Genomic DNA, 27625 nt, shown 5'->3' with positions numbered 1-27625 from the left:
TATCTTTCTGGTTAGCTCTGCATACTCAATTTTCCCCTGTCTCTATTCTTAGTAATTTGACAACAGACTCAATCCCAGGCAGCAATTTTCTACAACTCCTTAAATTTGGGAAGGACTAGAGTTAGTTGAGCTGTCTATCTTTCAACATTTAAATCATTCTGTTCTTTCTCTAAGCAGGATAGCACACAGAAAACCTGATTCAAAAAGGAGATGTATCAAAAGAAGACAAAAGGGAATAGAAAACACAACAAAAAAGAAGTTATGGGGTCAGGAAATGACCAAACTGCATGGAGGCAAGCATACTGCAAGATCAGAAGAAACAACAAGCATTACCTTCCATCTCCTTCCAGTAAAGTAAATGCTATGAGGTGGCTTTATTCAGACCCTTCAATTGCAATTTACTGAAAAAACAGGACATACCAGCCAGATTTTCTAAAATACAGTGCATAACAGGATAAAGGAGTGGTATCTTAATGAAAACCAGCACACTACTAACTGCTTGTCTCCCTGGTGTACAAGTAATATTTATTTGTACATGGTAATTTGTTTCAATTTGTCTTGGATCAACCTGAACACAGCATTAGTCTCTGTTAATGGTGCAGGTGGACAGCCACCCTATTTATCCCTTTCAAACCTTGGCACTGCGTCACTGCATGACTAGTAAGTCAATTGCCTTTTTTTAAATTTTGACCAAAGAATACAATTAAACTGCTCACTCTCAGAGCATAGATCTCACCTTTTCTGAGCCTCTAAATCTCAGATTAATACAGGAAAACTATTTAAGTAATCATGTAGGACTCTTCTAGTTCCAATGTCAGCAGCACTAGCCTGCTCCTTCTACAATATCATCATCTGACTTGGTCTCTGTTACAGTCTGAATTTTGTGTTAGATAGAGGCATTACCTTTTACAGCCTTTTCCATGGTAACCCTGTCCACTGGTGGATAACACATGTGGTTCCAGTGGGACCACAACTCCAGAGCGGGCTTCTGAGGAGATAAGCCTATGAGCCTTGGTCTAAATCATCTCAATTTTTGCCTGACTGTCCTTAAAATGGGCAAATACTCTCTTTAATCGAAATTTCTCAGGTAGAACAGAGAAAATTTATACAGTGTTTATCAATGTATTATCACATAAAATCCAATTCTCCTACACTTTAAACATCCTATTTCATTTTCTGCCACACACCTTTGGTGTAATGAGGAAGTACTGAGATGTCCTTTTTTTACAAGCAGTTTCCACAACCATTTCAAAAACTCTTCTCTGATTCATTTGATCCATTCCCTGAAAAGGAAAAAAAAAGTGTTCTCTCCACTATGTCATAAGCATCTATATACAGAAAGAACAATACCACACGACTGATTCTCACCTGATTTATTTCATCAACAACCCTGAAAGGACATCTGTTGAGTTCTTGCAGAGCCATCAGGTATAGCATAGTGGAAACAGTTTTCTCACCTCCACTCTGATGATACTGAGTCAATTCATGAAGTTCAGTGCTACTGTGGAATTTGACTCTAATGCGAATTCCATACTTCTCATACTCTTCCTGTGAAAGCCAGTACCTTTTAAACTCATTTTCTTTTTATTATAGCTTATTTTACAATGACATGCAAACTAAATTACATTTATACAAACGTACATGGATCTACCAACTACTCAGGTTCAACTTAAAATCAATATATTAACTCTGCTTCTCATATATAGATTAATTCTGTTTCATCTGTTTCCCTTCACTCTTGTCTACTTTTGGTACAGAATTTCCAATACCATTCCCTTTCCATCACTATGATTTGTTAATTCCTGTTGAGAAAGGTTTAATATGCAGTAAGAACATCAACGGGAAAATAAAAATCTTGGCTAGAATAAGAAGAAAGCAATGTCCCTATAAATCCCATTAATAAAAAAAAATTCCCTTAGGATATTATCAATTTGAACAGTGGAGTAATGGTGTTTGTGTAGTTGTATACCAATCTGAACATCTTCAAGTGCAAGCAGGTCAAAATCCATCAGGACAGCCATTTCCTTTTCATACTTCAATGGGAAAACCACATACAAGGATTCCAGTGCTGGCCTTTCTTTAACGGGAAAGTCAAACTTGTCAGCAGCCTCAGCCAATGATGCAAGGTATCAGGATAACAGATGTGGCTCAAAAGAAGGACCATACAATGAAATGGATTCCTGCTTAAGATGAAAAAGAAATCTCCAGAGGACTTTCTATGAGTCCTGAAGTTGTGTTCAGTGGCAATAGAGTTCACTTGGTTGGTCTGAGCACAATGCCAACAACACCAAAGTTGTGTGTTCAATCCCTCTATGGGCCATTTACTTAAGAGCTAGACTTGATGATCCTTCTGAGTCCTTCCAACTTACCTGTGATTCTGTGACTTGTTCTGATTACAATTTCATATAACGAGAAATAAACACCAGAATCTAAAGTCTCTAAACCCACTCTAATTTCAGATGCATTGGCAAAAGCAGGATTGAAAAAGTGAAGATACAGGCTAGCAAAGCCAAATAAAAAAAGACTGCTGTGAAACACAGACACGATGGCATCAGTCAGATCTTGACTACTGCCACACTATTTTGAATGCCAGTTTGTATAACTGACAGATGTTACAAAACCTGACAAAAATTATGCTCAAAACTCTTTTGTGGTGAGTCGAGGAATGTGAGGGTTATCATGAGTAGCAGTACAAATTCTGGCTACTAAGTATTACCAAGGAAAGTCAGACTGTTCCCAGAGGCTTCTGCTAGCATGTTAAGGCAGAAACCAGCTAAGTGTTTCACACACTATCACAGAGTCGCTTTGGCTGGAAAAAGCCTCTGAGACCAAAGCCCAACCTATAACTGAACACCAATCTGGGAAATAGACCATGCCATTGAGTGCTCTGTCCAGTCATTCCTTAAGCATCTCCAGGGATGGTGACTCCATCACTTCCCTCCTCAGTCCATTCCATGTTTAATCACCTCTTCTAAAAGAAGTTCCTCCTAATGTCCAATTGCTCCTATTATCCAATGGTGACAACAGGTAGTGTCACCAACGACATTCACAGATCTAAAGATTCCTGTAGGGCAGACTAACAGAGGCTTGAACTTCAGTGTCAGAAATATCTCTAATAAAATGTAAGTCTACCTCAAGAGTCTCTCTCATCTACAGGTCAGACAAAAGATTCTCCTGCAGAGAACAGCAAGGAGTACAAACTTGAGAACACATTAACCACCCTTCTATATTGTAGCCATTGATCTCTTGAGGAAAGACGTTTTACTCACAGACACAGTACTGCTAGCTAATCTCTTAAAACTATTCGTGACATCTTTGCAATAGAAAAGCAAGACCTTCCAAAGAAGAGATTCAGAAAGGCACTCCACTTGCCTTTTGCTTTTAAATCCTTACTGTTCTCTCTGTGTTCTCTCTCTCAGCATATTTATATCTAACAGACAGTTTTTCTGTAATACAGATCTGTCGAGGTAATTATCAAAAGACCTGAAAAGTTCGTTTTATTGTTTTACTTTTTTATATTACTAGTCTCCAGGTAAATATTTTTATGCAGCTCATATAAAGAGCATTACCAGTTACTCTTCTGCCCTGAGTAATAATTGCCACTGTTATTTTAAGAAAAGCTGCTTGAGTAATTTACAACAAAAAAACAAAAGCCAGAAAAAAATGTGTCAACTTTCACTACTGTGTAGTCTATGTGTTAATATATGCAAGTCTTGACATCATCATTTCAGTGATCAATTTAAAACAAACTACCAATTTTCCCTCTCCAGTTCATTGCACTGAATATTTCTCCTCAAGTTCTACTGATGCTTTAAACTCTTCACGAGAGGTAAGCCCTACGTATAAAAGTTACTGAGAAGATAACAAGATGGGCCGAATGACAGCTGCTTTCAGAACTGATCAAATGCTCCCAGACTCCAGTAGAAACTACATGTAGAACCAAATCAATTCAATACCTAATAATACAAGATTTAGATGATAACAGAGGACAAAAATTAGCTGAAAATTCAGAATTAAATAATGAGCTTAATAAATCTGAGTAACAGCTAAGTAAATACAATGTTTCCAACCAAGGCTTGTAAGTAGGCCTATTCCAAAAGTCAGGAGGCGAAGTCCTAGTCATCAGGATAAAGACTCACTTGTCTTCAATCAGACTTATAAGTCAGTTCTAGTACACTGAAAGTGTTGAGTAAAAGTTCAGTGCTTTTAAAAAAAAACATCACCACATGACAACTTACTATTTTGCTCTAGCACTACATGACCAAAACATTATGAAAGAAAATATGAATAGTATATGAAAAATTAATCATACCTCATTTTCCATATGAAGATCAACTTCACCAACACACTGCATAGAACTAAAAAACTTACTGAACTTTTCATTAATTTGTTCAATCATCACTTTCAAGAGGTTTAGCCACTTTTCTTTGACCTAAAGCAGACATATACACATAAAATCAATTTAAGAACTGAATTTTCCTTTGGAGATAGCATTCACACTGAAAAAACACCATAATTTGGGAAGTTAGCATCTCAGTTTACACTCAAAACAATCTGAAATGTTACTGTTTATTTCTGTACATACATTCCTACAATGACATAGAATTATAATAATTATATAGAAGTAACTTCAGCTATTACCTGTGATATGTTTTGCTTATAGTTATTCAACTCATTTTTCTTTTCCTCTAGATATTCTGTCAACTGCTGTATTTCTTGTGTTTGCTTATTGTATTCTTCAACAACCTGCCAGAATAAAAAACAAGCAGTCAACAAAACATTTGCTTAACTGTAACCCTGACTGTAAAAATACCACACTGCATTGATACTGTTCAAACACAATTACACAGATTACTGCACTGCACACTAAACAAAATGGATTTCTAACTTTAAAGCAAGGAAACCGTAAACCTTTGTTCCTCTCAAACTGTTGCAACATCGTCTTTTTTTAAAGAACCTACTTTAAATCTGAGTAGATGCAGAAGCTGGCATTTACAGCACATTGGTTCCTACTGTCTAGCCTATTATACCAAGAGTAGGAAACAAGTACTATATGGGTAAGAGGGGGAGGGAAAGCAATGAACATACTGAAGCACTGAGGCCTGCGAAACACGAAGCCCTGGTTTTCTCTTCATTCAGAAAAGCATCAATTTCCTCCAATGTGTTTGGAAGAGTCTGAAAAGCCTTTAAAGACAAAGGATTGCACATGTTACAAAGCAACATTAACAAAGGACTCAAGCTTTCTTAAAGAAAAATTGGATAAACCATAAACTATTTTGTTACTTTTAATCAGGGTGTCACATACTAAAAATTTAACATAACAAGATTCCCCTACTAACTATTCTGGACAGAAAAAGAAAGTTGAAAGTGCTGTTACATAATTAGCTGCTCCTTTGTTACCTAAATTGTGCAGGCACAGATGCTCAGAGGTTCAGTGTAAGACAAGGACTATGGTAGATAAGTAAAGCAAATGAATACTCCTAAGAGGCCGGGTCCAGACCTCAGTTCTTTTCTGTTGCTCCATTAGAGCAGAAGACAGAAAAATACGGCCTCTATTTACTTCTGTGAACACAGGACTGTGGATTCCAATTGAAACCACAGGTCTAATTTTCTCTCCCCATGCACAAAAAAGCAGTAGTCAAAGGGTATCTCAGCACTATTTCAAAGGTTGTTTAATAACAACAGTAGCAAAAGTACACGTAACCCTTTACTGAGAGCCTCTAATAAAAAATATACAACACTCTTTGCAGGAGAAGTTAGAAGTTCAACAGATACGTGAAAATTTCTTTTTGTACATACAACTTGAAATTCTTTTGGAAAATCTTGATCCGGACCCAATCTACAAACATGGCGACCTTGTTTCATCAATTCCGTGCACTTCTCATAAAGAAGATGCTTCCTATTATCCAGTTCATGAAAACGTTGCTGTTAGAAATATTAAAAGATATTTTTAAAAATCAGCACTTTTTTTTAATATGATTGTGAATTTTCAGAGGTAACACTAGTATACTAGCAACAAACCACATCTGAAGCAGAAAAAATAGATTAAAACAATATTAAAATACCAAAAAAATTTGCTTCAACTGACAGAACTCATTATACCTCTCTGATCATCAAGTCAGCAGATGCCAAGGTAAACTGATCAAAAGCAAGTTCTTCAGAAGTAGCTACATTTATTTTCTCTCAGCTTAACAAGTGTGCATGAAGATTCAAGAGCTATCTTCCCAAGTTTTACTGTCGTGTACTTAAGCTAAATATAGGAGCCCTCCAGTGGTGAAAAAAATTCAGTTTCATTTGAAATCATACAGTTAAGGAAATGCTTGTTCCATAGTTTTATAAACAGGACACAGACATTGATAGTCACTGTCATTACTTTCTGGAACTAATATATATTTACTAAATACAACAGAAGCAGTAGTTATGGGTATGATCATTAGTGATCATCTCATACTCAAAAGAGTTATCTGTTCTCAGCAGCTATCAACTCAAAAAACCTGTTCTTCCCTCCCTCTCCACTAAGCACTACGAAATAGATCTTTGCATTACAGATAAGCATTTCACAATCTCCACAAACAAACTGTAAAAATATTTTTCTATACTGAGTTGGTGTTCTCAGAAAGGTTAGAAAAATTTTAGAAGAGGTCTTTTTTAGACCACCTCTTCTACTTCATGAAGTCTATTGCAGAGGAGGGAAATGTCACATGGGTTGCAAGCACTGTCATTAGAGCTGTACAGGTAGAACAGTAAAGGAGGATGTCACCCTTTTTCTTTACAGCCAAGAACTCAAGCTATACTGAATTAGTGTAAATACTACTGTACAGCACAATAGTTACATTCCACTGGTTATCTACATATGCCCTGCAATAGTATTTTGGATCCCACAAACTTCAAAGTCAAATGGCTTCATCTGAAATATTCTGACATGATAATGACAGCAAAAGATCCCATAAGAGGCATTCATACTTTTTTCCTACAAGAAGCATAAATTTTGTGTTTGAACATTTCCACAGCCCAAATCAATTCGGAATAATCTGAAGTGGGGAATTTCAATTCTCAATTAATATAAAGCTCCCACTGGAAGGGAGCTCTGCATGTAACAAGAGCTCAAATTGATCTGTAGGCACTTAAAATCTGAAATAGATTCAATATTGAATATGCCCGATCCAAGCTAAGTAAAATTCTTCAGTGAAGAGGAAAATATATATTTGGCAGGAGAAACTTCAGTATGTGACAGAAAAACTAGAAAGCAATAGATATTTGATGTTACTAGGAAGCATGTACTAGAATAAATGCATTGAAAGTTCAACAAGTCACATTTCAATTTTCACTCAACTTTGCCAGTTTACTGTCAAGACCCACATGCAAAATAAAATTTAGACAAATACAAATACACAAGTTTTTACATATCTTTATTTCTTCTGTAAAATAAAAGTATGTGGCAATGTTAACATTTCTGCTGGTTTCCTGAGGGGGCCTCAATGGGACTCCACTTGACTCACACACACCTTTTACAAGGAAGAAGGCAATTTTTAAGAATTATCAGAATGTTACAAATCACAAATCTTGTCTACTGATCTGACCAGACATCTAACTATGTACCAGCCCAAGCTTCTCCCTAAATTATAAAGGTGCATGCAGAAACATTAAATGAATTTCCCAGTGACAATGCACATTACTGACATGAGGTTCATGGCTTTGTAATACTTTTACTCCTTACTGAGCCCCAGCAACTAAATGATTCTAACTGAACTTTGATAAACTGAATAAAAGATGCATCATGTGTAATAAGTTATGCAACAGTGATTTTCTGAATAACATGCTGGACTTCATCTCTGTGTTCAAGTTACTCTATGCTCCTCTTAAAAAGTTCTCATCTGCCTAATTTTCCAGCAAGTGATGGTAACTATAACTCGACTAGTTTTCTAACTACATGCTAAGACATTCTTTTTGGAAGTACCCATCCATACAAAATAACTATCTCCTACCTTTCAAGCTGCTCTCCAATTTTTACTTCTATCTTTATGATCAAATTGAATTACTAGCTTATATTCATAAACATTGTTACCTGTGCAGCTCTTAGCTGTTCAGTTCCCGCTTTGCACTCTGACTGTAGTCTGTTCTTCTCAGCAGTCACTCTGGTCATCTGAAAAGCCAAATTTACTTTTTCGACGTTCAATGGTACAATCCTCTAAACACAGGAAAACAAAGCAGGTTTTCTTTCACCAGACTAAAAACTGATAAAATCACTACTTTAGAAACTACTCATCCTTTTAGTCATAGCACACAGTCTCACACTGTGTTCAGGTCATCAATACTGCTGCCAAATTCAATGAAAAGTGGTGACCCAAGTTCTTCAAGATGTATAGTCCACATGTACTTACAAGTATCTACAAATACACACATAATTTCAACCAAATATATATAAGTACACATATGTAGTTACATATACACACCTACTTTCAACCCACAATTTTACATCAACCCTCCCTCCCCCCATTCTCTTTCCCTTCACTATATACCATAATGTGAAATACAAGAGCTAAGGCCATCTCAACTGTTACTCAGAAGAATCCAAGAGGTGAATATTGGTGGACATCGTATGCCACACAGAGATGGAAAAAGGTAAAAAAATAAACACAAAAGGCATACACATCTTTCAATGACATTACAGTTGACTGACAAGATGTACAGAACTCTTATATCTGATGTCTTAACTGGAACAGCACATGACAACTAAACAAAGCTATGATTGAGAAGTTACGTATCAGACTTTAATGATCACTAGAATCTGGTTTGATGACATTGAAATTTTTGGGTTTTTTTCCAAACAAGTCAGCCTCAGGAACAGTCTAGAGACTTCACAACTATCAACAGATTATTTACTGTCTAAATTATTTACTGTCTAAAGGGTAGCTACAAATATGGGCCATTGAAAGCAACTGTTTATCATGTCTTTATGATCAGCATAAAAATACAAAAGAATTCTCTCCCTTAATGAAAGGGAGGATACGGTTTCAACTACAGACCTAGACGACCTACAAGATAAAATTTTGAGGGTGCTAGCATCTGACCACAGTGGTAAACCAAAGTCTGGGATCTTCTCTACGTGTCATTTTAACTCAAAGCTTCTACAGTATGAACTTGGGCACAGGTAAATGTTTATTTGCTTCCAATTCTCTTAAGCATTTTAAAAATAATTATCAGAAACACAGACTAGAAAAAAATTAGGAGATGAAAAATGGAAAAAGTTAAGCTCATTCAAAAATTAAAAACTTGAAAACAATGACAGCAACAAATGTCACATGCCTCCTACTTAAATGACAAGAATTGGACTTTTCATAAAAGTGGAACACACTCCAAGTTAAAAATACATACCTCGATGAGATGCATCAATTCAGTAACAAGTTCTGCTTTTTGTTTATTTATTTCTTTGATCTTTACATTTGCCAGCTGAAATTCCTTCTCTAGGTCAATAGCATCGTGTTCCAGCTGTCTTAAACTATGGGAGGAATCAATATTTGATTCATTGTGACTAAAAATAAATTGTATTAAAAATACAAACATTCTTAAACTTGATGACAAACCAACAGTTAGCAAGAATAGGAACTTGTACTCCCAAACATTCCAAAGACATTGGAGGTATTCCCAGTCTACACACCAAACAAAAGAAATACAACAGACAAAAAAGTAACAGTTAAAGAAACTCCACTTTTGGCTACTAACAGCATCATTGAGCAACCATTACTCACTTGCTGCTTACAGAAGTCCTTTACTTCTGTAAGTTTCAAATTAGAGAAAAAAAAATCAGTGTAAGGAATAAACTTTTCTTCTTCTGATAGCTCTTTGCAACAATACAGCACAGGTGAGTTCAGGAAGTTTACTCACTTCTTGTTGCATGTTCTAGCCAATAAAAAAAAATTGTATCCTCATTTCAGCACAGAAAAACAGTTTTCACTTGTTTTAGACTTTCGGAACATGGAAGGGGAGCCATGACATTAACTGAGCAGCAAAGCATTTGGAGATCCTCCAAAACTCCTGAACAGGCCAAGAGTGTGATACAGGAAACTACAAACTGGTCATTCTCACTTTGATCCCTGAGAAAATGGTAAAACAAGTCCCTTCAGGAAGGACTTCTAGGGGCATAATAGAGAAGGTGATCATAGAGATTCAACAAGCATTTACCAAGGGCATGCTACACCTCGTGAACCCAACTGTAAAACAATGAGGTGATGGAGAGCAAGTGGTTGCTTGATCTCAACTAAAATGTCAATTTTAGCTTTCTGTCAGGGTACCTGATAGAAGCTCACCTCCACACACATAAAAGAGACAACAGCAGATGGCAGAAGTCCAAATAATACTCTGCATCTTAGCTACACCCAGGCCCACCACATGAGCCATGAGTCCATGAAATGCCAATCTCCACAAGCCCAGAGGAGCACCATGGGAGCATGGGCCATGGGAGCAGATGGGAACACAAATTCAGAACTCAGAGAAAGGGACACCCTCTCCCAGAACAGCCTCAGTACCAGTGGTCAGGTGTGAAACCCAGCAACATAGTCAACACCAAGGCACGCTTTGGACTGGGGAGGGGGGGGGGTTGCCTTCTTGAATCACAGAGTTGGTTGGGTTGAAAAAGACCTTAAGAGCATTGAGTCCAACCACTAACCTGGTTAGTGCCAGGTTCTTCACTAAACTATGTCCCTAAGAACCACACCTACATGTCATGTTACAAACCAAAAAAGTAACTGAAATAAAACAAAAAGCCACTCTTCCAGGTAATGATACAGCTCTTATGTAATTTCAGGCTCTGAAATGCAAAAGGAATACCTGAAAATACTATTGTCAAGTAAGTCTACAGAGGTACCACACTGGGCTTCAAGGAGATGAGTAAACACATGCCTGTCTGTGACTCCACCTGCAAGACTGAACAGCAGTCCCCTACTCTAATTTAAGTAGTGGCACAACCTCTGGTGACAGCTCTCCTGGCAAAGGGAGAGTCACACCATCTTTCCACCTTCCTTCCTCTTTAACAAACCAGTTATTCTCCACTGACTGCAGCTCACCTGGAAACCCTGGTGGTTTCATGGCTTTTTCACATTTTAGTGGGCACTTCTGTTTGCATTAGCAGTACTGTGAATGCACCGAATATGCTGCAATATATTTGTAGGGTACTTTTGAGTGACCTGAATTTCTCAGCGGGGCTGAGCAGCCTCACTGCTGGCCAAGTCCTGTGAAGGTTCACCAGGGCTACCAATTGCTCGCTGTAGCTCATGAACATAAGGATATTTTTTGAAGCAGCACAGTGTAAAAATTACAGAAAGGTGACACAACAGTACTCCTAAATATGATATAGAAGATATCTGTATAAAAAAGTAATTATATAACATAACGAGAAATCATGTTTCTGAAAAATTTGTTCTTATCTCAGTGGAGACTGCCCTGAATCTTTGTTCCTAAAGGCCAAGTCCTCCAACTTCACTAGTCATCAATTCAGTGTCAAAAGAAACCTCAGTCTGTAAGGGGGATACATTAGCATCCCTGACTGAACAGAGTCCTTTAACCTCTGCAGTCAAAAAGTCACTATCAGCTGCTGTTACTGAGACTCTCCCAAGGTGTTCAGCCCCCAGCCCAGTCCTTTGCACCTCCTGTAGAACGGCATAGTGCTGGACATTGTATTATAGAATAGACATGATGGGATGCAGCAGAAAAGTGTAGGACTCTTACATATTCAAGGGTGAAAACAAACATGAGGAAAGGGAGGAACTAGGTAACTTGGAGAATAACATGTATAGGAAAACAGAGGAATCTAAGGATAAGAGGGACACTTAGATGTAAATAGTGGGCTCATTGCTACCCTTGTTCAACCATGCCAAATTAGCATATTCTTTTTACTCAGCTCTATTCCTCCCGCTTTTCTTGCTTTCTACTCAGCACTCATGTGTTTGGAAGTCTAAGTGCAAACAAGCAGTTGTCAGAGGGGGGAGCCTGCTTGTCTGTGACGGCTGCACCTGGCTGGAGAGACCAGAGTGAGTGTACCATGGGATGATGTGACCGTCTGTGCTGCCAGCACCATGGTACAGGTGTGCAACAGAGTGCTTGATCCCTAATAAAGACCATGACACACTAGACAGTAAGCAGCCTAGGAGCTAAGACAGTATGTGAGTCACTAAGGTTGACACCACAGAAACAAATGACTACTGGAGTGATCAGCCTGGCTGACACAGATTGCTGCCACATGTATGTACTTAGGGGTAAGATGAGAGGAGTACTGGCTATGGGGTGCAGACTGGGGGAGTCGTGACTACCTCTGTACATATATACTACTTCTGTATCTCTGAGACAAGGACCACAGAATGACCTACTGGGAAACTAGGGAGTCACAGGCAGTTCAGCATGCAGGCACACATGGGTGAGGGAGGTAGTCTGTACAGGCCAACAGAACCAGGGCAACAACCTCAAGGGTTTGCATTTCCAGGTACAAGCAATTCAGGAGACTGAGGTCCAGAGGTAGTGACTGTGCAGATTCCGAGTGTCTGGAACCAGCTACCAATGGGATCCACACTGCCCATAGAGATGCACAGACAATGCACCAGGGTAATCCCATACTGCTCAGACACAGTACAAACATGAGGCAACCACCAGTGCTGCATCTGTCCAGTTGTTCTGTATGACCACACTGCAATGTGTAACTACGTACACATATGCTCTTTAGATGTGTTCTCTGTGTGTCTAGTGGGAAGTTAGGCTTAGCCTCACTACTGGATACATGCAGGAGCATTAACCTGCATCAGCTTCATCTTCCTCTCAGTCTACTGGGTCTAGAGTAATTTCTCTCATTTTTTGAGTGCTGTGTTCCACACCATTCATGCATTCAAATTTGGAGACCACAGTCTGGATTAACTGAAGACTAAATACGTAAAAAATGCGGTTCTATGGTGACTCTTGGCTTGTTTCATCTTGCCCACAAGTCAGTACCAATGATTATGTTCTATTTAGGACTTCTGCAAGTGACATGGAAGAGCAGAGAGAGGGCCCTGTTATCAGGTTTTTAGACACTGAAGTGGCAGGAGGCAATGGGCATGCGTTTCACAGAGGTCTACTGAAGCTGGGGAAGCGGTTGAGAGAAGGTTCGTGAGATTCAGCAAGGACAACTGCAGAGTCCTGTCCCAGGAAGACAGTGCGTCTGGCAGTAATACAGGCTTAGGACTGGCTGCAGCAAAGCTCTGCTAAGGAGAACCTCAGGTACTGGTGGACAGTGAGCTATACATAAGCAAGCAGTGGACCCTAGTGGCAAACCAGGCTGTACAAGTGGAAACATAGGTGGGATAAATGATTTTTCCTCTCTGTTCAGCACTGCACACAGTTTGGACCACTGTGCCAAACCTGAACAACCTGGTACAAACTCAGAGAGCAATCAAGATGGTCAGGGGCTACAGCATATGCTCTACAGCGCAGGATGAGGGCACTCTGCTCACCATAGACAAGAGACTAATAAAAACAGCCCTGTTTCATTCCACCATGGAAACCACTGACAGGATGCAACAAAGTTCTCTTATGAAGTGCACAGTAGAAGAATTGATAGACAGTATTCCTAGGTTAAAACAAGAAAGGCCCGGACTGGATGGTAATGCTGTTTACACTGCCTACTAGGAGTGTGCTTAACCTTGTTGAACCATGCCCTGACTCTGCCTTATGACAAACAGTAACAGAAAAACTAACTGCAGAGGCCCACAAAAACAAAAGATATGCAATGACTAACACTATGGACAACTAGGATCTTACTCAATCCCTGATACGTTTACTTAGTACCATTAATGCATATTATGGCATTATCTACATATGTGCTACATAGTCTAGAAGTCAGAACAATAACCTAATATTTGAGTAAATAAATGCAGTGATATTTAACTGGAATCCTATGATTTTACTACAGAAAATCATCTGGAACATTACTACATGTTGTCTCAGATACTGTCGTAATTTCTAAACACTTTCCTTGTCTTGGTTATCACCTGTATCTGATGCTCAACTACTGGCTACTTTTTAAGGGAAAAGCACACTGCAGTAAGACAAGACAAAAATATATCTGCTTTTAAAATTGATAACATAGATAGTATAGATTATTTCATAGATAACGTGGCTTGTTTCCTACCTATCATATTTCACAGCAATTTTTGATTCCAACTGCCTCCTCCGGTTTCCTCTCTCTAAAAGCTCCTTCTTCTCTTGCCTGAGCTTATTGTCCTTGTGATCCAGAAGTTTCTGTCTGTCAAACAGTGCAGTCAAACGTGCATCCAGTGACTTTAAAGTACTACTGATGTCCTGAAATAAAAGAACACGCACCACTAGCATTCTTACTGCATACTATACTAACATATGCAGGCTCTCCTTAATGCATGATAAAATAGCTAGTAGGTCACAACATATACAGTTACAGAAATACATTTCTACCTGTTGCTGGTTTTCCAATTGTCTTCTTTCTTCTGTATCTACTGAACTAGTGAGATACTGTGCCTCCTGCAAGCACGTGTTACTAGAGATCTTTTGGTTTGTGTAAGCAGATATTTTAATAACATATTTTTCTTCCATTGTATACATTTGCCTTATATTGGCTTCCTGTATGACCTAAGAAATACAGAACAATATTAATCTGACAAAAAATATTAATCTGTTAAATGCATTACTTAAGGCAATACTTTTCAGAACAAGTAATAAATGTGATTGATAAACACAATACAAAAACTTCAGCTTATGAAGGACCTACTTATTAATAACCTTTGCAAAAAGGTTATTGCTAAATTTAATGCACCATTACCCTTGTAATTCAGACTGTTAAGCAAAGAATTGCTGAGATACTGTTGGAGTATATTACCATAACTAATTAAAGAAGTCTGATTGTTAAGATATTGCAGACACCAATAAAAAATTGTTAGCATTGGTAGTGCATAGTGAACAAGGACTACTGTATTTCCTTTAGATATGTAACATGTTACACAAGTATCCTGTGTAACAAAGAAACAAAGTACTCAAGAATTAATAGATGAAACCATAAAGTGAGCTGTAATGTATTAGTCAAGCAAATGCATCTGTAGGAAAAAAGAAGGCATAAAAATACCAGAGCTGATAGTTTTAAAGGATTCATATCAAAAAGGATACTATAAATAACCAAAGATTTGCCATAACTCAAGATACATAAAGAGAAAAAATGTCCAGTAAATCAGAAACAGCAAAAAGCCTCCATAGGATAAGGTACATTTGACTAAAAATGTTGTTCAGTTAATATATGCAGCAGCATCAGCTATCTTCTGTCAATTAGGTTTACTGAATAATTAGGTCGATTGAATTTGTTAACATGTCTTGCAAAATGTTAGCCCATAATGACCTGTTCCCACTTCTACAAGGCAAATAAAAAGGAAAAATAAAATTGCTAAAGCAATTTTTTGCACTCTCCATATTTACTTGCCAAACAACTTCCAAAATAAAACTCCACACGACAGATGTATCTATGCCTCTTCAGATACTTTACCCTTTCAATCATGTCTCTGGTCTTCTGTGTTCCCACAGGAACATTATGAACATGGTACTGGTAACAAAGGTAACTCATCACGGGAGGAGGAGCATCAAATAACTCTCGTAAATATGAATAAAATCCATATTGGCTGAAGAAGAGATAAAAAAACCAACTATCACAAATCAAATCCAGCAGGTAAGCAAGCTGAAGTTACTGAAGGATCAGAGAGAAGTCCCACTAACCCAGAACTGAACTGGTGATAATTTGATTTGCATAAAAATTTCTAATACGTAGCAACAATAAAAGCCCACTTCATTTAAAACTATTTCCCTGATATAATCAGATACATACTGTAATTCTTCAATAGGTCTTGAAGGCAAATTTTCAGCACATGATTCAGAAGGTGCACATACAGCATTCACTCTTAGTTTCTGATGATCACGCACCTGTATTAAAATTGTATTAGATTAAATTTTTAATTGTATTAGATTAATTAGATTAATTTCTGGTAAAGACCAGAAAAATCTGCTATATGCAAATAAATTATTAATTATTGATTCACAGAGTCAGAATTATTTTCAACTGATGACCTCTGGAAGAACCTACAAATTCACTTTGGCTCAAAAATAACCAAGTTCTCTAAAAGCAAAATCTATTAGCATCTCTGAAAACACTATATGCTAGAGAAAATAAAAGCAATCAAAGAAATCCAGACCCAAATGCTCAGTCTAAAGAGCTAATTATATAAGTGAAGATTAGTTGAGCTGGTTAAAGCAGCCTTGAACTGAGTTCCACAACCACACAAGCAAGAAAAGCCCCCAGAACTTGAGACATCACCAGTACTGTTCAGGTATAAAAAAGTAGTTAGCTTCCGTGAAGAGTGGACGAGTCTTCAAAAATTGCAGGACACTTTGTCACTAAATACACCATTAGGAAACACTGTGCCAGTTTAATAACGTATCTTCTGGTTTTTTCCTCCTTCATCATCTGCCTGACTTTCAAAAGGAGCAATATTCTCACCGAGTCAGGACACAGTAAAATTATGAAAATACAAGTTTGATTTGCTGCTTGGACCACTGCATGTCACAAAAACCACTTCCTGCCTCTTTAGTAAAAGGGCAGTGGAAAATTTTAGGACGAAATTTGTAGATTTCCACTCTAGCCATATTCTTGTACACTGTATTTTCTACTTAAGTGATTATTGCCTATCCAAGGAAGACAATCTAAAAAAACACATTTTCTTAATATTTCTACATCACTCCAATTAGTCTAAGGTTTAAGGAAATCTTAATTCTGAAGAAAATCTCTGAATACCTCACATTATCTACTTGTTATGCTATAGATATCTATCATTGTCATACAGATTTACTCTATAGACTTCCAAGTTCAGGGTTCCTACTTCAGTACTTAATAAAGTTTTAAAATTGGTGCCAACTTGCCTCCACCAGAAATGTCTCCATATCTTCTTGACACTCAAAAACAAAAGCCCTCATGTCATTGGATGAAATGTGATTTTCAACATATTTTGCATGTCTACTGTCTTTCACATTGATCTAATAAAGAAAGGTAATGAGCAAGTTAATTTAATACAATTCAACTTACCACCCCCCAAAACCACTTTAAATAGTCAAGATGATATCCACACCTCCATTTAATGAAAACAAGAACTATGTATTTAAAAATAGATTTCTTTGCCTTTTTTTGCAACCAATTCTCTTGGGGGGAAACCTACGGTAAGTCACAGATCACTGTGCTTAAATTTTAGCCATCCACATCCTTTTTCACCACTTCTGAAGTTATCACCACTTCTCACCATACCATCTCTCCCTCTTCTGCTCCATCTTGACCTTACAATTGCAACCATCCCCCAAATTATGTGTAATGGCTCTGCTCCAGCACTAGTAAGGCTTTTTCAATTAGCAACATAAAACACCACACTCCTTAAGCTGAAGTACCTTTGAATTCCTAAGACAAAAGCCCCACATACTTAAAATGGATAATTTTTTCCAAATCTGAATGAAACATTAATGTTTGTGGGTTTCAGTTAACTTCCACTAGTAATTAAACATTATGTTACTATACATGAAACATAAAGAAAAAATTACACAGTACTACACAATTTAATATTCTCAAGTTAGCAAAAGGCTGAGCAGAGTTAACAGCAATTTGAAAGCTGGAATTCTTAGGTACATGAGACTAATTTACATGATACCAAAGCGTACTGGTTTTGGCCAAGGTAGGGTTAATTTTCTTCATAGTGGCCAGTATGGGACTGTGTTTTGGGCTTGTGCTGAATAGAGTTTTCATTATACAGAGATGGCTGTTATTTCTGAGCACACGTTACACAGAGCCAAGGCCCTTTCTACTCTTCATGCAGCCTCAGTGGTAGGGTAGGGGTACCCGTGGGGGACTGGAAAGAAACAGAGCCAGAACAGGTGGCCCAAACTGACCAAAGGAATAGTCCAAATCATCATCCTCAGTATGGAACATGAGGAGAAGGAGAAGGAAGGGGGTACACTTGGAGAGATGGCTTCACAAATGTCATAGTATAGGAATGGTATTCTTCAATTTAGAAGGCCCACTAAAACAATGCCACTGCTTGCCCTCCTTGTCCCATCTCGGCCTCCTGCTCCAGCATGATTGAGTTGAAAACTGGAGGCAAAAAAGGTGAAAATCATGGGTTGACATAAGAATAACTTACTGGAAACAGCAATAAGATAAGAAAGTAACCAGTAACTGCAGCAAGTTTAATAATAAAAGGTGTAAGACTAACAAGTTACACTGAAGACCCCCAACAAATGCTGACTGCCAAATGTGACTTTTCCCAACCTGAAAGAGATGCCATTCTCAAAAGCAAGAGTCCCTTTCCCTCACTCACCCTGCATAGAGGCGAGGTTATATGGAACAAATTAGGGTCGGGCCACACCCTCTCAGCCACGTATCCTCTCAAGCATTACCAAAGTTTAACCCTGTCCTTGGTCAAAACCAAGACACCAAGTCGCTGTCGTGCATGATGGAGCCCTGCTCTCCTGGAGATGGCTGAACACCTCTCCATCCATTGAAACAGTGACTTAATTCCTTGTTTTGCTTTCCTCACGTGCATGACGTTTGCTTTCCTATTAAATTGTCTTTATCTTACGCCACAAGCTGTCTACGCCTTTACTCTTCTGATTTTCTACCCAATTCTACAGATGGGGTAGTGAGTGAGCAGCTGCCTGGGGCTTGACCGATGGCAGGGGTTACACCTTGATACAGTGAAAACAAATCTACACATCAACTGATGTTACAGAGGTTAATGTGGCCTTAAGTAAAAGTAAAGGTATCCTTATTGAAGCAGTTATAAAATTATCTTCATGTGGTCTTTCAGGCGGAATTCAGAGTTCTGGTAATAACAAGAAATAGCTGGGATTCAATTCTAAATACAAGTAATTCTGAGCTCTAGTACATGTACCAAGTGCAAGAATTTGTATATAAATATACTAATTTAAATTGTAGCAATATATTATTAAGTAAGTTTGCAATTCTGAAAGAAGTGCAACTGGAGATCTTCATCCTCTTCATATTACATGGAGCATATATTGCAAGAGGTGCAATGCACTAATAAAATAATATCCTCTTTGAAAATTTAGCCCCACTATTTCTAGATCATACAGCAGATATCAAACCAAACCAAAACACAAAACAAAACTAGCAATTGATTTCTGTGTCTCTAAATGGCTGGGTAGAGCAAACAAAAAAATCCCACTTGGCGATCACAGAGGGAAGTAATCATAGTTGAGCATAGTTGTGCTGTAAGGGGAGGTACTCAAATGGCAACTACCACTGTTCTTTTAAGTAGCAACTAAGAACTACTTAAGTCTTAAGTAGTAAAATTGGATAATAACTGGTTGCACCATAGAGGAAACCTGAAACAGGCATCTTCTTGTGGAGGAAAGGAGCCATCTCACCTTACTCAATTACTATACTGCCTATGGAATTCTAATTCTGAATATCCTGCATGTACTAGGCAGTACATTCCAACATGTGTCTTAAAAGTTCTCCAGTCATTCTCAAAGCCTTGTAAGACATAAATAATCCAACTGTTAACAGAGTGGTATGCAAGTAAATCTTCTTACTTCAAGCATCATGGGTTCACAAATCCTTTTTTTAAACTTGTCTCTGTTGTTTCTTAGCCACATAAGAGCAGAGTGTGTGTCTTGGAATCTCATTTTAAGGTTCTCTTCCTTCATATGCATTATGTTATTAAGTTGTCCAAGGCGATCAATTATTCCTGTAATTTAAGGTAATTTCTTAAAGAGTCCACAGCAAGAACACATTACAACCAGGGTTTTCTGGTATCTAGTGACCACACTCCTCTAAAACTAAGGTTGTTAGTAAATGGTAAGAACTAAGTTTCTCTTTCCGGAATTGAGATGCTGCTACTTCTGAAGATGTCTTAAGAACTATAAAAGCTTAAAATCTAAAACAGAATTTAAAACTTATCCAGTGAAAACAAAATATGGTAAGCACAGTAAAAATACAGGAATTTTGCCCTGAACGTATGTTTTTTCAAAACTTGTTCTACCTTTGTACTTAAGAACAAAAACATCCACTGAGAAAAGAGACAGTAGGAGTAATAATGTGAAATATCTGTGTTATTTCATGCTGGCAAAAACCAAAATGTGGAACAACAGACTGTATATGAAAGCATCTGTTATTCAGAAGAGACAGAGATCAAAACCTGACACTTTTGTGCTATTCAAGATAAAATATAGTGTCTCCTTCCCCAGGCCACCTGGACTCTCTACCTCAGTTTCTTCCTGGATTCTATGGCAAGTTAAGTGCCAGACAGGTATGTACAAATGAGCAACATTCACTGAGGAATATGTATACAACACCCTCACCACCTGTCAAGCTTAAATTTTTTAATTTCATTGCATTTCTTAGAAAAGACTAATTGCAAATCCCAGACTAATGTAAAGGAACTCTGGAATTAAGGTTACTTGAAGTTCATCGAAGAAGGACAATTGCAGCATCAGCAGCTAATATATTACATATAATATATGAAGTAGCTAAAATATTGCCTCTTCAAAGCAAACTGCTTACTACAGACCCTTCTTTTTAACCAAAAAATCCCCCAAATCTCCAAACTGCCAAAGGAGTCTCCTTATCCAGAGATCAGAAATACTAATTCTTTGAAGGTTAGTTTTAAGGTCAATTGTTACTTTTGAATCTTCTTGTTTGATTTTTAAAATTGGTTGTTACTTTTAATAAAGCTGTTAACATGAAAGAGGACTGCTATACATGTAAACCAACTACAAGGCCTGAAGTAAACACTTTGAGTTATTTCACTACAGCAGGACGAGAAAATTCTGTACAAGCAGATTCATTAAAATAGTAAAATAAATTGACAAAGAAAAACCTTAAGTAACTTACTTTTTGCTTCCCGCTCTAGGTTGTTTTTTTCTGCTCTTAGATCACTGATATCATTATCAATATTTGCTCTCTCTTCTCGTAATTTTTTCAGCTCAGTATTAACAGCATCAATTTGTGGCTGAAGATTCTCACAGACTGCCTCTGTATCCAGCTCATTCTGCCACTCCTGTATTATTCTTTGGGTTTGGTATAGCTTCTTCTGCCTGTTTGCTTCTTCATCTTTTTTCATTCTGAACGCTTGATTAATTTCTTCAATCTAAAAATTTGGAGTATTTCCAACATGAAATGAGTTTGGTATACAGAACCTATAACTAATACCTAGGATACCTGTGCAACTGCTATAAAATGCTGACATAACCATGCACCCAAAACCCCAGGAATCTGTTAGAGTTCCAACACCACTACGACACACTTCCAATAGCACTATGGCAGTTGAAGAACATAAGCAAAATTACAATCAAGCCTATATATCAATTTTTGAAGTTACTTCATTTTCACAAAAGCAGAACCTTAAAGGTTAATAAATTGCGTAACAGTTGTTTAATACATCTGAAACTTAGTCTATGATTAAGTAAAATCTAAAGCCCAAACAGAACCTGGAAGTTTTGACTTTGCATCCTTATGCATGTCATTTACTATACATTTCTTGACCAAGTGCTTAGATGTAATTGTTTCACATCCTTGCAAGGATGCTTCTTTTACAAGACGCAAATCCTTAACAGCAATAACCCCAGCCTCTAACACTACAGAGGCTGTAGCTTTTCATGGAAAGCCTATCACAAATAGCATGTGTGTATATGTCTCTGTATATCAAAACATAACACACATTGTCTATTTTAGAAGGCAACATAATTTATGCAATATACACCTCTCTCGTAGTTACTCCTGTTTGACTGGTAAGAGTTCTAAAGATATACTGTGTACTGGAGGGAGTGAAGAGTGCAAGCACTTGCAGCATCTTCATAGAAATTTGACACTCTGCTAAGAGAAGAGCAGACAAAAAAACCAAAAACAAACACCAAGAAGTCAGACAGCAAGACTCTTACCTCTTTATCTTTCCTCTCCAATGCATCTTGTTTCTCTTTACATTTCTGGGAAATATTTCTGGTTTCAGCAGTCTGCATACAGCAAGGTATTTAAATTTTCAGTCATAAATTCAGTAGTATTTGTAAAAAGTAAACAGATTTTAAATAACATCTTGTATATGCATAACTAAGTGTTTACTCCCTATTTTGCTACTGACAAAGCCATACTTACCCATTTCTTATTCTTAACTGTATCTGTAGCATGTATTATTCCAGCAATTTGTGAAGACTTACGTAACAGCATACGTACTGTACTGTTCACAACCATTCAGCTATAAGTCTGCAAATTTTGGCATGACATATAGCGGAAGCTCCTAATCTGAAATTAAAACACCTCCATTCTTGATTTCAATACAGATGTTACATTCAGATGCCTACAATTACAAAATGTTCTTGCCTCTTTCTCCAAACCAACTTTGCAAAGAAAGGCGATACTAAAGAGCAAGCAAGGCTTAAGCTCCTAGGCACAGGATGGCCAAACCAGATTTTGTCCAAGTCATCCTACCTCTGAAATGCACTGTGCTAGAGCTAGATCCTACACAACTGAGCTTGATAACTAGTTGGCTCATGTGTAGGCATCCATGTCTCTGCTCCTTCTCTATCCTCAGCTTCTATGAAGTGGAAGAACAAATACAGGTTGGAAGGAGTTCCTTGGCATCACCCAGTCCCTTCCTTTCTCAGTGCATGCTTTATTAGGTCAAGTTGCCCAGGTACTCACACAGCTGAGTTCTGAACACAGGGGAAGTACACTACCCTCTCTCTAAAAACTGAATTCCTCCTGCTCTGATCCCTCAAGGCTGAAACACTGAAGAGAATACTGGAATACTGCAGAAGAATGGAAAGACTGCAAGTAAATTCCACTGCAGACAAGGAAACCAACACAGCACTCTCAGCAGAAGAAACCTCTTCCTACAAAAAGTCATACTGAAAACACTAAAATGTATCAAAAACGGAAAAAATAAAACTATGAAGAATTTTCTCCCTACCACAACCTCAAAAGACCCCCAAAATTTTAAGACTCACGCAGACAGCTTGCATAAAGCCAACAAAAAAGAAATACATCTCAATCTTGCAGTGGACTGCTATGAAGTACTGATTCTGTGATGCTCTTTGCAAAGACTTCAGGAAGGCAGTCTGAAGAGGAAGCTCTCTCCAGGAAACTGATGTACAATGCTCACAAAACATTTCTGAAGGCTCTCAAAATTAGGACACTACTAAGGAACTGGAATTCTGTTTTTAATTTATTATTGTATTTTCAGTAATATGTTTATAGATAGATCTACCTACAGAACAAACAACTAGAATTGCCTTTATGATTTTCATTGTACAACCAAAAAAGATGGCTTTACACTATTAAATATTGCTTGAATATTGCACTGTATCGTGAACTCTGTTCAAATGCCTTTAAAGAGCCTGAAGAAACTGTTCTGAAAACACACCATTTACAAATTTTCTTATAATGTGGGTCCATTTCTTTTTTCCACATTCTGCATGATACCACTCAAACCACCAAGTGTTCCTAAAAATTTTAATCCTAATCCAGAAATTGAAAGGGTTTTAACACAAAGAGACAGGAGAAAAAGTCACGCAATGTCTGGATATATTCATTAATATAATTCCCCGATTTATTCCACATTCCCTTGCTGTTCATCTCCTTCCAGACAAAACTAAACTCCATACTGGGCTTTTAGCCAACAAACTTCAAGAAAGACAAAATGAAGATGTGGTTACTTCTGCTCTCACATATATATCCTCAAGTCAAGAGAACGACCTCAAGAAGCAGTCAGAATTAAAGTAATTTAATAATGGACATAAGCTTGGAGGAAAGGATCTGAAGAAAATTATATTTCCTACAGGTCTGTGTATCCAGAATAGAGCAGACTTAAATATTAAACTGCTTTCCCTTAATGCCAAATGAAACTAATCAACTCCTTCTGGCTTACAGAATATTTACCTGTGAAATTCTTGCCAAATGCCTGCATTTGTGCAAAGATAGAATTGTAAGTTACAAAAAATTCAAGCAGTCTATGAAAAGGCAAGGAACTAATCAAGAGAGCAGCTTAAGCCACTTTAAGCTACTTAAATTTGCACTTTCACATTATATCAAAACTATCACCTGACAGAGCAACCAGCACTGATTCTCCTTTCCAAGGACATTTCAACAACCCAACACTGAAAATATGTGTGAGGGAAATCAATTTCAGCAGCTGGAAAGAAGGTACTGTCATGCAAGAAAGCAGCAATACATCGCCTCAGATCTTCTTAACTTGCCTGGTATCTTGCAAATAGTTCAAGCCATAACCACATATATAATATATTCTCTTACATCTTTTTCCACAATTCTGGACTCTGAGTTCAAGACAAAATAATAATAATTCCATTTAAACTTGAATATATAATTTAACATCAGAAAAAACAGGTTTGGAAGCGTCTTAGTATAATACTATATAAGGAACAGTATTAGTTATGAATAAAATACAAAACTGTAACTCGTCACTGGAAAGCCATATTAAGAGTACCTCAGTAAGCCTTCTAGAAATTACTTAATTTCCAGTTTATCCTCTTTCCTTCTTCCTGTATTATTGGCTATTAGAATACTGTAGAACAAATGTACCAAATCCAATTTTCAGACATAAATTAAGCAACACTTCAGCATACAGTTAACCTTTCGAATATACAGTATGCAAAAGCTTTACTCAACAAACTCAGATTGAAAAGAAAAATATGCTGATTCAAGAATATAAATGAATCATCTCAAACATTCTCTCAGGTTTTCTTCCACTGTTTTGTAGGAAGTGCCTACGCTGAGCAAGTTTCCTTCAAGTTAAAATTAAAGTGAACACCGTTTGTCCTAGGTTTCTCATAGAAACAAAGTAAAACCGTTAACGAAAAACATTACTTTTATATGAATAAAGCCCAATACTTCCAAGAACAGTGGCACCAATGATTGAGTAGAAGTGTTACCACTTTCAAAAAACCACAGTAGCTTGATACATATGAGTAAAACCTAACAGGATAAAACCAAGCAGTGAAAACAAAGTTTAGCAATTCACAAGCATGAAGGCATTGTTGCATTACGAAAATTGACTTAAAGTTTCCAGATGTTAACTTTTTTCTAAGAAAGTACACTTAACTTTAAACAACAAAAACTTTCAAAACGAAAAGCCCAACCAGGCCAAAAGAAGGCAACTGCAGTAGGAGCTGCATTTTGGAGCAGTTAGGTATTTTGCAGCACAGCATTATGAACTCTTGCAATACTGTAGGACCCAAAACCTAAATACTTTTACCAAAGAATTTTCTTATGAGGTACTTGAGTACTTCCTAATGTTGGTGTAGTGTTTATCACAACAGAAACAACGTTGTGAAAAACAATCTGTAGGAGTTTTTTGTCTGGTTTTTCTGATCTGGTTTGGGTTTGTTTTTTGTTTGCGGCAAGGGGGTGTGTTTCAGACCCTCATGCTTCAAAGCAGCAGTCCTCTACAGGAGTCACATGCCTCCACATCAACTCCTCTGAGCAGGTCACTTACCTTCAAACAGAACTCACTGCAGCAAACAAACATTCTCATGTGATCATTTAACTTTGGTTATCCGCTACAAATTTGTGCAGCTTATGCACACAATGACTTCTGCAGTCTGAATAGTAAATACTACTTAAAATCCTGCAGGAAATTACAGTACTCTTATTTTTCATGTGGAAATAATATTTTTCCATAAACCCAGGAAGAGCAGCTGTTCAAAAAACTTACATAAACTGTAACATATAGGCAGGTTTCCCATTAAATTCCCTTATGCATAAAAATATTCAAAACTGATGGACGATTACTGTCTAATTTTAAAAAATCAAGTCCTTCTTATGCAATTATGTTCAGTGTTAGAGGAATGCTTTTAGGCCAGTAAAGTTGTAATTCACCTTAAATAAACCACATTTTAAGAAAATAAGAGGAGTGAGCACCCCACAAACCTAAACCACAGAACAGATGAAAACAGTCATCTAATTCAATGGAAGTATCTAAATATTAAATATTAGCATTATATCCCAGCAGATTTTTAACAGACACTGAAGAGAAATGTTAAGATTTGCTTTTTACAAAACCAACAGCAGACTGAAGAATTGCTACTAAAGGTTTACTAAGGAATATATTCCTTGAACAGACACAGAGAAGGCATTGAGAACCAAGGGCACAGGTGCTTCAGGAAAATTTCTGCTGAGACATCATTATGACACACTGCAACTTTACAAAGCTGAACATAGAACACCTGAAATATTATCTATGTTAAACAAGAACTTCAATACCTACATTATCTCTGGTTTTCATATCCAAATTCTTTATATTTTCTTCAGCTTCTTGGATTTTTTTTGCCCACGGGATCTGCATTTTTTTCAGACACTTCAGTTCTTTCTTAACTTGGTTTCGGCACTGTTTCACTTCTTCATGCTGTTCACGAACATTTTCATATTCCTTGCAGGAGTTGAAAGTAAAACAATAAAAAACTGCTGTATTCTAATGCAGTGTTTTAAACTGTCCAAACACTTTATTTAACCACTCATGAGTTTTAGAAAAAAAATCCCTTTCAGAAATTAGTATTAGAGCAATTATGTAATTAATACTGTTACTAGCTCCGATGACAAAGAGTTTAATTTGTAATTTGGTTATCTGTACTCAAGTAACTTTGATGCTTGTAATTGCACTCCGCTAAAGACCTGCAGAACTTCCAAAGCATTTCACCATTTTCAAGAGATATTTGCATCTTAAAACAATGTTTTTCTTAATTGTAAATGTGAGAAGAGGAAAAGAAGAATGGACATAGCTTGACCAAAACACATTTTCAAAACTAAATGACATGAGTCCAGGAACTATGGAGTTCTACGGAACTTAAAGTATATGTTCAAAAACTGATTAGACAAAGACATAAGTGAAAATGGTGTATAATTCTCCACATATAGAAAGAGTTGTCACTATCTAGAAAAAAACTGCTTGACAAAAACATGCTCCCGAGGTGAAAAGCAGTAGTCTTCAGAATTAAAATGCACTTCAACAGTGATCAGAACATGAACAAGGTCATCACTAGACTTCCTCTTTTCCTCTATGATTAAAAAACAGTCTAATGTCATATTTGAGTTATAATATTTCCAGGCTGTCTGTTTCTCTATTTCACAACATCATGCAATGTTTATACATCTGCCTTGCAGCTGACTTGAAAGCTCAGGTGTAGCTACTCTGCTTTGTTACAAAGGTAAATTCAACAGGTAGGTGCTCTTAGTATTCAAGTTGAAATCTGCATTTTGGGGAGGATGGAGCAAATGAAATATCCACAGAAGGAAGAATAAACTCCCCTACTATTCTCAACTTTGGTAAACCCCATTTTGAAACACAACACCACCCATTTATTCTGAGAATTAAACAGTACTACGCAAAAACAACAAAAAAACCCCATGCTCTTGTAGAACAAGACAATTCTTCTTTTAGAAAGAGCTTGGTATTTTGCAATGTAAGATAATACCAAAAATTCTGTCACAGTTTGACAAATCACAAAACAGCAACAGAATATGAAATTTTACTACAGCCCATAATTCAGATATCCTCTACCGAGTAAAACAATTATGTTGATGCCC

At 37.2% G+C, this 27625-nt stretch overlaps 1 protein-coding gene across 3 annotated transcripts in view; it reads right to left on the bottom strand.

Annotated features, from left to right (window-relative positions):
- Positions 1–27625, bottom strand: part of SMC5 (structural maintenance of chromosomes 5) — a 39320-nt gene that overhangs the window by 3236 nt on the left and 8459 nt on the right. For 2 of the 3 annotated variants that reach the window (XM_012577431.5, XM_072922462.1), the window contains exons 7-23: positions 26310–26471; positions 21973–22044; positions 20927–21182; positions 19627–19781; positions 16951–17064; positions 15863–15957; positions 15527–15659; positions 14452–14625; positions 14153–14322; positions 9376–9499; positions 8066–8188; positions 5800–5925; positions 5089–5184; positions 4642–4746; positions 4313–4432; positions 1369–1548; positions 1188–1283 (exon numbers count right to left, since the gene is read on the bottom strand). In XM_012577431.5, the coding sequence (XP_012432885.2) occupies positions 1188–1283; positions 1369–1548; positions 4313–4432; positions 4642–4746; positions 5089–5184; positions 5800–5925; positions 8066–8188; positions 9376–9499; positions 14153–14322; positions 14452–14625; positions 15527–15659; positions 15863–15957; positions 16951–17064; positions 19627–19781; positions 20927–21182; positions 21973–22044; positions 26310–26471 (2301 nt within the window). The remainder of the gene's footprint in view (positions 1–1187; positions 1284–1368; positions 1549–4312; positions 4433–4641; positions 4747–5088; positions 5185–5799; positions 5926–8065; positions 8189–9375; positions 9500–14152; positions 14323–14451; positions 14626–15526; positions 15660–15862; positions 15958–16950; positions 17065–19626; positions 19782–20926; positions 21183–21972; positions 22045–26309; positions 26472–27625) is intronic. The other variant, XM_072922463.1, reaches the window with a different exon arrangement.

Source organism: Taeniopygia guttata, chromosome Z (assembly GCF_048771995.1).
Source record: "Taeniopygia guttata chromosome Z, bTaeGut7.mat, whole genome shotgun sequence".
Classification (NCBI taxonomy): domain Eukaryota; kingdom Metazoa; phylum Chordata; class Aves; order Passeriformes; family Estrildidae; genus Taeniopygia; species Taeniopygia guttata.
This window is presented reverse-complemented; position numbering and strand designations above follow the sequence as displayed.